We start from the raw sequence: 14,955 nt of genomic DNA, 5'->3' as shown, positions 1-14,955 counted from the left end.
TGAGGTCTAGGTCAATCTAATTCAATTTCAGAGTTTAACAATACTTTCGCTACATATTTTTGGTGCTCTCCATGAGGCCAATAACATATTGCGAGGCTTAACTACTCATTCACTATATTAAATTGCTGCCTCTGTGTGAGGTCCAATTCATTCCAAACAATTAAATTAATGTAATTTCATTACAGTTTATTTTGGGTGCACCTGTGTGAGATTTAGAAGTTCACTACATATTTTATATTGGTGCCCCATTGCGAGGCATGTAAATTCGCTATCGATGGTATAAACCAGGGGTGGCCAAGTTCGGCCACTCTCCTGACACTCTTAGTTGTCTCCCTCTTCCAACACACCTGAATCCAATGAAAGGCTCATTAAAAGTCTGCTGAGTCTTTCATTGGATTCAGGTGTGTTGGAGCAGGGAGACAACTAAGAGTGTCAGGAAGGTGGCTCTCGAGGACTGAACTTGGCCACTCCTGGTATAAAGTATAAACCATGCAGTACCATACCATAGTTCAGAGTACTACCACTCTGCATTATACCACACAAAAAACATACCCTGTACTGTACAAGGCATCACTCAAGAGATGTGAAAAGGTGGAAATTAATTTAAAAATTAGATTTGAAAGTAGCACAACAGTTACAGCTTCTGATCTTACAATCTTATCAGGTGGCGGCGTGCTGGCGATATAACACTTGATTTCTCCTCTTTCTCCTCGGACTGCGTACTGGACCACATCGCTGGAGATGATGGGCGGACCTGGTTGAGTGACATCAGACAGGTGAATGAAACGATCAGGTGAGGTCACCATGACATCACAGACACAGACGTTTATGTTGTTCATACACACGCGTGTGTCTATTTTCTCTGTTCTTTAGGAGGACTTCTTCAATAGATGGTGACAAAATGTTTTATTGAACTACTTCTTTGCTGTGACTTTGATTAGTTTGCTCACTGTAGGTTTCCTTGACTTAATAATTAGGTTATCCTTTTTACTCACTCTTTGTAAAGTTCTTTGGCTTTTAACTAGGAGACTTTATATTTTAACATAATAATATGGATAGTTCCTCTGACTTCAGCTTGGTATTTGGTTTCTTCAGACTTTAGTTTGCTCTACCCCCTCTTTGTTACCTTTTTCCAAGCTAGCGGTAGGATTCTATGACTTTAGAGATTTTATTTTAGTTTGATGACTCAGCTGTTTCCAACTTTAGCTTGCTAACATACTTACAGTTTTTGCCAACTGCTTACACCCAAAAAGTGAATGCTTAGACTAAAACTTCAAATCCAAAACATCTTGTAACAATAGCTAAAACACAATGTGACAATACCTTAAACACATTTTCTGCTTTACACTTTGCTTGCAATTCTTCAAAGACAGTAGTTGCAGAACATTACACACAGTTTCCTACATTAGACACTGAACTCAAAGATAAACTACCTTGTTATCATCGGGAAAACACTTCTAATAAAAATACAAAACACATCTGCCAACTGGAAATACTTATGCACACATCTGAAAACACACACAGAAAACTCACCACCAATCAGTCTGACATTTGGCATCACAAAACAGGGCTCAAGTAAAACATTTAGACAAATCTGCAACCATGCAGGCGATAAGACTAGATAAGATGAGAAAGAGGACAAAGAAGACAAAGAGAGGTACATGGACAAGGACAAAGACAAAGAAGAGCAAGAAGGAGAAATGTTTCAGATGAAATTCAAGCAACTTTGGTGGACCATGTGATCTACCACGGCCTCACACTGAGGGAGGCTGCACTCTAAAAAAGTTGCTGTCTCAGTGAGAAATATTGATGTAACAATTTGCATACATTTTTTTCTTTTGTTATTTCAATTTAGTTTGTTGTCGTTAGAGGTCCAGACGGTGTTTTAGCTATTGTTACAAGAAGTTTTGGATTTGAAGTTTTAGTCTAAGCGTTCACTTTTTGGGTGTAAGCAGTTGGCAAAAACTGTAAGAAAATCTATGGAAACTGTTACATCACTTTTTCTCATTGAGACGGGGGTTAATTTTTAGAGTGTGGACAAAGGATCCACTCAAACCTCAGCCACCGCACTGTACTGTCAAGTGTAATATCATTCTGATGTTACTGTACCATGTATATAAACTACAGTACTGTAAACTCTTGTCTGATTTGTTTTGAATTTGAACTATACGGTACTCTGTCTTTCTTTAGGTATTTCTAAGAAATTTCTATTTCTTTGTTAAAAAAAACGGAAATAACATTTTTGTTGCTAAATACTGTAACTTTGAGCTCTTGTTTGAGAAAAGGTAAATACAAATATATTGACTTCAATATTTTGTGTAAAATACATCAGTGTGTTGCTGTTGATTTGAAAGTGTTTTAAAAAGGTGCATGTGTGGATCATTTTGTTGCTAGAATGACATTTTTAGAAGAGATTGTTAGATTTTGACTGTAGGGTTTCATTTTGAAGGAGCTTATCTTGTGTGTAGAGTTTTGACAGTAACAAAATGTGTGAAAGCAATCGGAAAAAACTGTAAGACAACTTTGGATGACTTTCTCTGATTTTACAAGCTTTAATTAGCACACTATGACATTAGCAAGCTAATCTGTGACTTTACAGATCTATTTTAGTCAAATACTTCCGCTTTAACTTTAGCTACCTAACGCATACGCGCTCTCTCTCTCTCTCTCTCTCTCTCTCTCTCTCTCTCTATATATATATATATATATATATATATATTCTTCAGCTGCAGTAATGTTTCAGTTGTAAAGTAAATGTGTGGAACTAATTTCAGCTGCAGTACTCGGATGTAGTACTTGCTTAGTTAGTTGCAGTAGACTACCTGCATAGTGACTTACCATTAACAGTAAGTGTGACCTCGGTCTCTCCCACTCCAATCCGGGGTACAATGGCCTTGCAGACATACTGACCTGCATCAGCTTGGCTCACCGATTTCAGATAAAGCTGGTTGTTGTTGCTGAGCACCTGGACACACATGCAAAAGCATATCAGTATGCAGTCTAAAGGACATTCATTCATTCATTCATTTTCTGCTGCTTATTTGAAACCAGGTCACGGTGGCAGCAGACTAAGCAGCTGTTCCTACACTTTTCTGTCCTTGGGCAAGTCTGCTAAGTCTTCCTCTGGGATCCTGAGACGTTCCCATGCTACCTGGCAGAAATAATCCCTCTAGCATGTCCTGGTCTCCTGAGTTTGATGTGTATGCAAGACCTCCATAGGGAGATGACCAGGGGGCATCTTCAGAAGATGTCTGGACTACCTCAACTGACCCCTTTTGATATGAAAGAGCAGTGGCTCTATCAGGCTCCTGGACATTTAAACTTCTCACTCTGTCCAGGAGCCCAGCTCATCTCTGTGCTTGTTCTGTTAGACCTCAGTGCTGCTTTTGATACTGTTGACCATAAAATTTTATTACAGAGATTAGAGCATGCCATAGGTATTAAAGGCACTGCGCTGCGGTGGTTTGAATCATATTTATCTAATAGATTACAATTTGTTCATGTAAATGGGGAATCTTCTTCACAGACTAAAGTTAATTATGGAGTTCCACAAGGTTCTGTGCTAGGACCAATTTTATTCACTTTATACATGCTTCCCTTAGGCAGTATTATTAGACGGTATTGCTTAAATTTTCATTGTTACACAGATGATACCCAGCTTTATCTATCCATGAAGCCAGAGGACACACACCAATTAGCTAAACTGCAGGATTGTCTTACAGACATAAAGACATGGATGACCTCTAATTTCCTGCTTTTAAACTCAGATAAAACTAAAGTTATTGTACTTGGCCCCACAAATCTTAGAAACATGGTGTCTAACCAGATCCTTACTCTGGATGGCATTACCCTGACCTCTAGTAATACTGTGAGAGATCTTGGAGTCATTTTTGATCAGGATATGTCATTCAATGTGCATATTAAACAAATATGTAGGACTGCTTTTTTGCATTTGCACAATATCTCTAAAATTAGAAAGGTCTTCTCTCAGAGTGATGCTGAAAAACTAATTCATGCATTTATTTCCTCTTGGACTATTGTAATTCATTATTATCAGGTTGTCCTAAAGGTTCCCTGAAAAGCCTTCAGTTAATTCAAAATGCTGCAGCTAGAGTACTGACAGGGACTAGAAGGAGAGAGCATATCTCACCTATAGGCTTAAAACTTTCCTTTTTGCTAAAGCTTATAGTTAGGGCTGGATCAGGTGACCCTGAACCATCCCTTAGTTATGCTGCTATAGACTTAGACCGCTGGGGGGTTCCCATGATGCACTGAGTGTTTCTTTCTCTTTTTGCTCTGTATGCACCACTCTGCATTTAATCATTAGTGATTGATCTCTGCTCCCCTACACAGCATGTCTTTTTCCTGGTTCTCTCCCTCAGCCCCAACCAGTCCCAGCAGAAGACTGCCCCTCCCTGAGCCTGGTTCTGCTGGAGGTTTCTTCCTGTTAAAAGGTAATTTTTCCTTCCCACTGTCACCAAGTTACCACTATTGTAATTCATTATTATCAGGTTGTCCTAAAAGTTCCCTGAAAAGCCTTCAGTTAATTCAAAATGCTGCAGCTAGAGTACTGACGGGGACTAGAAGGAGAGAGCATATCTCACCCATATTGGCCTCTCTTCATTGGCTTCCTGTTAATTCTAGAATAGAATTTAAAATTCTTCTTCTTACTTATAAGGTTTTGAATAATCAGGTCCCATCTTATCTTAGGGACCTCGTAGTACCATATCACCCCAATAGAACGCTTCGCTCTCAGACTGCAGGCTTACTTGTAGTTCCTAGGGTTTGTAAGAGTAGAATGGGAGGCAGAGCCTTCAGCTTTCAGGCTCCTCTCCTCTGGAACCAGCTCCCAATTCAGATCAGGGAGACAGACACCCTCTCTACTTTAAGATTAGGCTTAAAACTTTCCTTTTTGCTAAGCTTATAGTTAGGGCTGGATCAGGTGACCCTGAACCATCCCTTAGTTATGCTGCTATAGACTTAGACTGCTGGGGGGTTCCCATGATGCACTGAGTGTTTCTTTCTCTTTTTGCTCTGTATGCACCACTCTGCATTTAATCATTAGTGATTGATCTCTGCTCCCCTCCACAGCATGTCTTTTTCCTGGTTCTCTCCCTCAGCCCCAACCAGTCCCAGCAGAAGACTGCCCCTCCCTGAGCCTGGTTCTGCTGGAGGTTTCTTCCTGTTAAAAGGGAGTTTTTCCTTCCCACTGTCGCCAAGTGCTTGCTCACAGGGGGTCGTTTTGACCGTTGGGGTTTTTTCCGTAATTATTGTATGGCCTTGCCTTACAATATAAAGCGCCTTGGGGCAACTGTTTGTTGTGATTTGACGCTATATAAATAAAATTGATTTGATTTGATTTGATACAGCATCCACAGGATTTCAGACAGCACCAATCTGTCCACTGATCTCACACTCCATCTTACCCTGATCCATGAACACCTCCCCAAGATACTTGAACTCTTTCACTTGGGCAATAACTGTCCTGACCCAGTTAAGACAATCCATGCTTTTTCCACAGAGGACCATGTGGTCTCAGATTTGGAGGTGCCGATCCTCATTTCAGGTGCTTCACACCCTCCCAGTGTGCACTGGGTGGGTTTGAGAACCACATCCTCCACAAAAAGCAGAAATGCAATTCTCAGGTCACCAAACTGGACAACTTCAAATCCATGCCTTGAAATCCTGCCCATGAAAATCACAAATGGGTTTGGTGACAAGGGGCGACCTTGGCGGAGTCCAACACCCACCAGAAACAGGTGAGATGCAAACACAGCTCTTACTGTGGTCACATAGAGACCGTATCAAAGATTGCAGTTCCCCATAATCCTGCAGTACGCCTCAGGAGACCTAGATGTGTAGAGATAAAGATCAACTTTATTTATCACAAAGGAAATTATTTTACCAGAGTACAGAAACAATAAACAATGGTTAGATCAGATTTTGCAGATGTTTTATCACTCTGCGGTGCTGGGCAGCAGGCTGAAGGCAGCTGACAAGAACAGACTCAACAAGCTCTTCGGGAGAGCTGGCTCTGTCCTGGGGGTTGAGCTAGAGTCTGTGATATAGATGTCAGAGAGGAGGATGCCGAGGAAGCTGCTCAGCCTCCTGGACAACACCTCCCACCCCCTGCTTGCAACACTGACGTCCTGTCAGATCATCTTCAGCCATAGACTGGGACCACTGAGGTGCACCACAGAACACCACAGGAGGTCTTTCCTACCTGTGGCATTCAGACTGTATAACTCCTCCCCCTTCTGCAGGATGAATACACAATGAAGGAAGTTATTCAGAGTTATTCCGTTATTCAGAGTTATGTGCAATATTGTCAAACATCTTGTACAATATATCTTCCAGTTATTTTGCATACATTTTTGTACTTATTGTAAAACGATAAAAAAAAATAAAATGATGGATTGATTGATTGATTGATTGATTTGTATTTAATACTAACACTTTCTGTAATTTACCTAATAATCGTGACTGTTTCTGTACTCTGGCAAAATAATTTCCTTCGGGATAAATAAAGTTGATCTTTATCTTTAGTTAAATATAGTTACAGAAAGTGTTCATGTCAGGATGTGGGGTTTCCTTGTGTTTGTCTTTAGTTATTTCATGTGAGTGTTTTCTGCGGGTTTATTCTCTTGTTGGTCTCTTTCCTGGTTGGGTTTTCTTTGTCCCTATCTTTCTTTTCTGTCTCTTGGTGATTGGTGGTGGGCGTGTCACTCTGTCTGGCCACACCCCTGTTCTGGTGCTTTCCACAGACCTGTTCCTAATCTGTAGCTCGTCACCTGGGTGTAAATAAGCTCCACTGGTTGCACTTGTCTTCTCCTTTCCTTGTGTCTTCTCTCCAGCTCTGTTCTCGTGTTTTCTCATCTTGTTTTCGGATCACCTGCCTGTTTGTTCGACCACGCCCTTCCCTGATGAATTTTGCACTGTTACTTCTCTTGGACTGCCTTACCGTGTACTGACCTCAGCTAAGTACTTTATTAAACCGTTTTACTCTACAGAACTTTGTTGTCGAGTGGTGCAATTGTGTCCAGCCATTTCTGTCCACCACACCTGATAGACAGTACTTAAATCGACATTTTAAACAACGCCAAGTAGAAAACAAGCACAAAACGTAAGTGTAGTATAGTGCTTAAAATGATTCAATAAAATACAAGAAGTACAACAAATTTATGTAAAATGACTGGAAGATATACTGCACATGTTACGATGAGTCCAGAAAACACACGTGGACTGGTTCCCACGTTGTTCCCAGTGTGGAGATGACTGCTTTGCATGGCAGCAACCTGGCTTCTGAATGTGTGTATGTGTGAGAAATGGTGAATGTGAGGCATCATTGTAAAGTTCTGCAGATGGAAACACGCTGTGGAATTGCCGTCCATTTGCCATTTGAAATGCATTTTTAAAAACAGGATGTGAGGATTTGTGAGGTGGAGAGCATGTTAAAAATGAACTGTTAAAAAAGAGGGAGGCAGCTCTATATTTAATTCAGGAAAAGTGGATTTACTCAGCAGGCACCATTCTTTTTTTTTTCTTTCCTGGTGCTTTTCTTAACTTGTTAGGTACAAATTAAAAATTTAAGATATGAAGACAGCAGCACACTAACTGATTGCTTTGTAACTAAGAAAACATTTATGATGTTTCGATTGTGGGCAGTCACATCGAGATTGAGTTTCATAAAGTTCCAAAAAAAATGGAGCGTTCCTTCTCTCCATTCTTCTATAATTTAACATTCAGTGTCTTGTTGAAATCTAAACGTCGGTCACATGTGCAGTACATTAGATCTGTGGTTCTGGTGGCTTGATGTTACCATGCTGGAGCCTTTCTTGGTCCAGGTGAGCGTGAGAGGCGGGTTCCCAGACCACTTGCAGTTCAGAGTGACGTCTGAGTCCACGTCCACGGTAACTGGTCTGGGTTCAACAACAAGGATGGGTCCAACTAAGATGGAGAGAGAAGGAAATGTGGTGGATCATATCAGAACCAGAGTGCCATCAGGGAACTTTAAGTATATCAATGTTAACCAGCAGCAACATAAACATGAGTAGTTAACAGAGACAATGAGGTTGTGTGCAAAACTTGTGATTTCAGTTCTCTCTCTTCAACAGCAGGGAGCTTTTCCGACCAAATGCCAGGATGACAAAAAAAAACCTTGTGCTTGTTTCACGCTGTGTTTTGATGGTGGTCGGGGACACTTACTGCTAAACGCTCTGCAGTTTGAGTCTTTCATCATACCTAAAGTTTAACTCATGACCAGAAGATATTCAGTTTTCCAAGATGAGATCGCTCAACACGTACAGAAACATTTAGGTTCTGACTGCAAATGAGCAGAGACGTGACTGCACACATCAGAGTCTGTAGCTGGAGTTCTATCGGATTTTTGTTCATACTGTTAAGCTGTTATATGTTGGTGTATACGTTTATCATTACTGAACACTGGTGTTCCCACACTCCATGATGCAGACGTAGGGTTGGACTTTGGAGCCTTATACTTATACAGATACTTTTAACAATCACCAAATGAAAAGAAAAGATGCTTTAAAGCTTTTCACTTGTGTCATTTAAGTGCAGGCTGTGTCGGCTCAGTCGCCAGAAAAATAAAAATGTTCAAAACTCAGTATAGCTATATAAGAGGAAACAAGGCGATTCAGTGCCACGCCTCCGCCAGATCAATTTTCAGATGTTGCTTGACATCATCATGTGTCATCAGTGATTTGTTATCCCCCCCCAGGAGAGTAGAGGTCTGTGAAGACAACCACATTTCAATATTTCATCTAGTTTATGAGATATGGCCATTAATGTTTTTTTTAAATCTGATTTGACCTTGACCTTAGACCTGTGACCTTGACATGACCTGTGTTGCAAGACAATGGTCCACTGAGTTTTCCCACCAACATTTACTAAAATTGCTCTCTGCATTCTGAAGATGTTACCACAGTGATGATGACCTCTAACTTGACCTTCAGCCTATGACCTCGACATGAGCTATGTTGCAAGACAATGGAATAACTGCTTTGTGAGCGTTTTATTACAGATATTTTTATAATATGCCCTGTTATGCAGCTAATTGGCCTAACGTATTGTATAAGAACCACAAGCTGCAGTTTTGTTTTGTTTTTTTTTGTAGCGTGAGGTCAGTGGCTATGCTGCAGCCACACACACACACACACAGAGCTGCACAGACACACATGTAAGATCGCTTACAGCATAGATAGAAGATGATGTTGCATTCCCCGTTTTTGTCCATGTTTGTTATTATCGTCTGACCAACGTGTCCGTATTGTGACAAACTTCAGGCTGTCAGGTTTTAGCCCTGGACCTGCCCCGAATCTGGTTTTGTCCCCCAGTCTCTGTCTGTTTCCCTCTCTTTGTCCTTCTGTCTGACCCCGAATGTTTATTTTCTGTTTCTTCCACTTTGGTCTTGGTTTTATGATCTGTTACACTTCAGCCATGTTAAGTTCTGTTCTAGTTTAGTCTCTGCTTTTTATTTAGTCATACTGTGTTATCACATTAAGTTTTGAGGATTATCTGTTACACTTCGGCCACTTATTGAGTTCTGTTCTAGTTTAGTCTTCATCTTTTACTTTCTGGTTATTCAGTCACTGTCTTGAGCACATTTGTAAATCAGGATTTTCTGTACACTCCTGCCACATGTTCAGTTCTCATCTAGTTTAGATCCAGCCTTTAATTTTCTGTTCTGCTTCTGCCTTTGTTTATTCTGTTACCACATTTGTATTCTAGGTATCATTATTTCCTAATTGTTTAACATTTGTTCTGTCACTGTCATATTCCTCTTTTTCCTGCTTTTGTCTGACACGCCCACCTGTCACTCCACTCGTCTCACTCAGCCACGCCTTCTTTCCTGCACCTGCATATCATCACGCCCTGATTATCCTCTGATTTAAACCCCTTGTCTTCCACAGCTCACTGCTAGTTCGTTGTGCATTCTGCCTCGTTCCAAGCCACCTGTATCCTGTCATAGTCTGTGTTTTTGCCGTTCTTGACCTCTGCTTGTCCTTGACCACGTTTCTGTCTGGGCCTGTTAACCTGCTTCTCTGTGCCTGAACCCTGCTTGTTTTTTGACTACGTTTTTGCCTCCTCTGATACACCTGTTTGCTCGTGCTGGAACTCCGCTTGTCACTGACCACGCCGCCGCATCAACACTGTCTGTACTGCCGCCTGCCTGCTTGTGACCCTGTGTATCGACCTGAGCCTGTTTTTTGGATAAAGCCTTTTCCTTAACCCACATCTGAGTCATGCATTTGTTTACATCCGCCCGCTGTGCCTCGCCACCTCAGTCCCTGACACGGGCAGCACGTTAAAGTCCACGTTACTCACAGTGCACGTCCACCAGGATGCTGACGTTGGTGCTGCCCACGGCGTTGAACACCTGACACGACACGGGCTCGGTGAAGAAGGAGTGATCCGCTGTGGTGACAAACACGCTTTCTCTCGCCCCCTCCAGCAGAACGCCACCTTTGGCCCATCTGTCAGCAAAACACGTCACCTTTTAACAACTTCTATACATCATTTCTGCGTTCACCACACAGAATACCAATACTGAATGTGTGGCGAAAACACCAAAATTTCATAATTAGTTTTCAGTTTTGCTTTACGGAATGTCTCGTAATTATTTTCTGATAAACACTTTGTGTATCTCAAAGTCTTAATGCCTCCTACCAAACTGTGTTTTTTACATCACACTTTGAATTACCTCTGATGGAAACTGCAAATTAAAGAAATAATTCTTACTTTGTTTCTGTTATCTAGAATGGCCTTTGCCAGATATTAAACTCACCAGCTCAGGTCTACCCTGCACACACGCACACTAGATGACATTTTAATATACATTCAATAGGCTTAATGACCAAGCACCTGGCAACACGCCCAAACCCAGACCCTGCGGTGGAGTCTCCGACGCCAACATCTCACACTGAAGATAAAACTACAATTTAATTGTGCAAACGTTCAATACTTTACCCTGTTTTGTTCTGCAAGCAGAAATCTTTCCATAATTACTTTCGAAGTGGATACGGAGCAGATGTGACAAGATGCAAGAAGAATTACTGGCACTGAACAGAGCTGCAATTTGGGAATCTGACTCTCGGAGTCAGATCAAAGTGTGAATGAATCAATGCAGTTCAAGTGCACCACTCGTTCACTTGCTAATAAAGCTTCTACAGTACGCTCACACTTGACATGTCGTCTTCTTTGAGATGAGTTAAATTTTTGGAGTGACCAAAGTCCACAGACCTGTAGCCCATGATGGGGGGGTTAGCAGTGGCCTGGCAGGTGAAGGTGACTCTCTCGCCCTCCAGGACAGAGCGAGGCTCGATGGACAAGGTCACTGTGGGAGGGTCTGTACAAAGACACATAGTAACAAATATTAAATACACATTTTGAATTGTGAGGCTGACACTTTTATGGTACTTAACTGTACAGTGCCACAAAAGAAGACAGACTAAATCAAGCCTCCAGCCTCCCACATGACTTCTGAAATATGACCTTAGAATTTCTCTCTCCACAATAAAGCTGCGGCACACAAACGGTTATTCTATGTAGTCTTTCCAATTGCAGCCATAACTCTGGGTGTCTTAGTAACTTCCTTCACTAGTCGCCTCCATGTAGTGTTGGGCACAGCTAACCAAAAAGTTAGCTTTGATAACAGTTAATCCGTTAACTGAAAGTTAACTTTTATAAAGCTAAACTGATAAACCCCTAAAAAATTTAGCGGAAGCTATAGATAAAAGTGAAACCGATAACTTTCAGTATTGACTTCAGTACACTAGGAGCTACTGACACAACAACAATCAATCAATCAATCAATTTTTTTATATAGCGCCAAATCACAACAAACAGTTGCCCCAAGGCGCTTTATATTGTAAGGCAAGGCCATACAATAATTATGTAAAACCCCAATGGTCAAACAGTGGGAAGGAAAAACTCCCTTTTAACAAGCCAGTGCTTCTGTGTCAGATCAGCCTTCTCTCAGCAAAAGAGAGCTGGTGACCAGAAAGAAAAGGAGAGGGAGAGAGAGAATAAAGATAATTTCTCTTCATACCATATCACACAAATCATGCACAGGCAGACAGTTTTGACTTATGGTTAAAATTTTAAACAAACTATTCCAGACAAGTTATTTAATCTGTATTTGTAAATATATAAATTTTTTCATTTGTAAAAAAAAAGGCAATTTAAAAACTGAAAATTCCGTTTGTTAAGTTGATTCAGTACTTTTAGTGAATTCACCCTATTGAGATATCCCATAATCTGTTGTGTGGGCCGCTGAAGAGAAGGTACTGCTGGCCCACCACCACCAGATGGCGCCCTGCTTGGAGTGCGGGCTCCAAGCACGAGAGGGCATCGGAGCCGCTGGAGGTGACAGCTGTCACCTATCAACACCAGCTGTCACCCATCACCACCACTACAAAGACCGGACTGCAACTCCACCTCCTCGCCGAGAAATCTTCTACCATACAGGTAATCTTCTCTGCTGTGATTATTGTTGTCCAAGACATTGTTCTGTGTGCAGCCGTGTTCCTGTGGACTCTGTCGGAGGCTGGATTGGCGGACAGTGAGAGGACGACGTTCTTCGCCTCTCACTCCATCCAGGAAAGAGACCAACAGGAGCTGCACGGGTGAAATTGTTGCTGGAGGTGGAGGTTCTCCCTCCTCATTGTGTACAGACTGTGGGATTACTGAGTGAGCGAACTCACACTCATCCAGAACTGTTTCTGTTTTCTGCCAGCAGTACCAGGTCTGACTGCTGAAGACACTGGCCACCTGGGGCGCAGAGTTTGGCGGCTCCGGTGTTCTTCAGGTCCGTTGGTGGTGAGACCTGTGTGGGATCTGGCTCTTCTCGCACCAGACGTCTCCTATCTTCGAGCCTGCCACACGTCACCTTTTTGTCGGATTGATATAGCGCATATTTGTATCTGTCTGTATTATGTTGTGCACCTTCACAACATTAAATTGTTACTTTTTGGTTATTTCGTTGTCCCTTCATTAACGCCCCCTGTTGTGGGTCTGTGTCACGACACTTCCCCAACATCAATCAATCAATCAACTTTTTTTTTATATAGCGCCAAATCACAACAAACAGTTGCCCCAAGGCGCTTTATATTGTAAGGCAAGGCCATACAATAATTATGAAAAACCCCAACGGTCAAAACGACCCCCTATGAGCAAGCACTTGGCCACAGTGGGAAGGAAAAACTCCCTTTTAACAGGAAGAAACCTCCAGCAGAACCAGGCTCAGGGAGGGGCAGTCTTCTGCTGAGACTGGTTGGGGCTGAGGGAAAAAACCAGGAAAAAGACATGCCGTGAAGGGGGGCAGAGATTGATCACTAATGATTAAATGCAGAGTGATGCATACAGAGCAAAAAGAGAAAGAAACAGTGCATCATGGGAACCCCCCCACAATCTACGTCTAAAGCAGCATAACCAAGGGATGGTCCAGGGTCACCCGATCCAGCCCTAACTATAAGCCTTAGCGAAAAGGAAAGTTTTAAGCCTAATCTTAAAAGTAGAGAGGGTGTCTGTCTCCCTGATCTGAATTGGGAGCTGGTTCCACAGGAGAGGAGCCTGAAAGCTGAAGGCTCTGCCTCCCATTCTACTCTTACAAACCCTAGGAACTACAGTAAGCCCGCAGTCTGAGAGCGAAGCGCTCTAATGGGGTAATATGGTACTACGAGGTCCCTAAGATAAGATGGGACCTGATTATTCAAAACCTTATAAGTAAGAAGAAGAATTTTAAATTCTATTCTAGAATTAACAGGAAGCCAATGAAGAGAGGCCAATATGGGTGAGATATGCTCTCTCCTTCTAGTCCCCGTCAGTACTCTAGCTGCAGCATTTTGAATTAACTGAAGGCTTTTCAGGGAACTTTTAGGACAACCTGATAATAATGAATTACAATAGTGCAGCCTAGAGGAAATAAATGCATGAATTAGTTTTTCAGCATCACTCTGAGACAAGACCTTTCTGATTTTAGAGATATTGCGTAAATGCAAAAAGGCAGTCCTACATATTTGTTTAATATGCGCTTTGAATGACATATCCTGATCAAAAATGACTCCAAGATTTCTCACAGTATTACTAGAGGTCAGGGTAATGCCATCCAGAGTAACGATCTGGTTAGACACCATGCTTCTAAGATTTGTGGGGCCAAGTACAATAACTTCAGTTTTATCTGAGTTTAAAAGCAGGAAATTAGAGGTCATCCATGTCTTTATGTCTGTAAGACAATCCTGCAGTTTAGCTAATTGGTGTGTATCCTCCGGCTTCATGGATAGATAAAGCTGGGTATCATCTGCGTAACAATGAAAATTTAAGCAATACCGTCTAATAATACTGCCTAAGGGAAGCATGTATAAAGTGAATAAAATTGGTCCTAGCACAGAACCTTGTGGAACTCCATAATTAACTTTAGTCTGTGAAGAAGATTCCCCATTTACATGAACAAACTGTAATCTATTAGACAAATATGATTCAAACCACCGCAGCGCAGTGCCTTTAATACCTATGACATGCTCTAATCTCTGTAATAAAATTTTATGGTCAACAGTATCAAAAGCAGCACTGAGGTCCAACAGAACAAGCACAGAGATAAGTCCACTGTCCGAGGCCATAAGAAGATCATTTGTAACCTTCACTAATGCTGTTTCTGTACTATGATGAATTCTAAAACCTGACTGAAACTCTTCAAATAGACCATTCCTCTGCAGGTGATCAGTTAGCTGTTTTACAACTACCCTCTCAAGAATCTTTGAGAGAAAAGGAAGGTTGGAGATTGGCCTATAATTAGGTAAGATAGCTGGGTCAAGTGATGGCTTTTTAAGTAATGGTTTAATTACTGCCACCTTAAAGGCCTGTGGTACATAACTAACTAACAAAGATAGATTGATCATATTTAAAATTGAAGCATTAAATAATGGTAGGACTTCCTTG

The 14,955-nt window shown here is 41.6% G+C and overlaps 1 protein-coding gene across 1 annotated transcript in view; it reads right to left on the bottom strand.

Annotated features, from left to right (window-relative positions):
* The window catches only part of kirrel1b (kirre like nephrin family adhesion molecule 1b), a 258,724-nt gene that overhangs the window by 50,798 nt on the left and 192,971 nt on the right, over positions 1 to 14,955 (bottom strand). Inside the window, exons 6-10 of the mRNA XM_034183743.1 lie at positions 11,260 to 11,365; positions 10,345 to 10,493; positions 7,820 to 7,947; positions 2,839 to 2,965; positions 654 to 754 (exon numbers count right to left, since the gene is read on the bottom strand). Of these exons, the coding sequence (XP_034039634.1) occupies positions 654 to 754; positions 2,839 to 2,965; positions 7,820 to 7,947; positions 10,345 to 10,493; positions 11,260 to 11,365 (611 nt within the window). The remainder of the gene's footprint in view (positions 1 to 653; positions 755 to 2,838; positions 2,966 to 7,819; positions 7,948 to 10,344; positions 10,494 to 11,259; positions 11,366 to 14,955) is intronic.

This window comes from Thalassophryne amazonica, chromosome 12 (assembly GCF_902500255.1).
Source record: "Thalassophryne amazonica chromosome 12, fThaAma1.1, whole genome shotgun sequence".
In the NCBI taxonomy this organism is placed as follows: domain Eukaryota; kingdom Metazoa; phylum Chordata; class Actinopteri; order Batrachoidiformes; family Batrachoididae; genus Thalassophryne; species Thalassophryne amazonica.
This window is presented reverse-complemented; position numbering and strand designations above follow the sequence as displayed.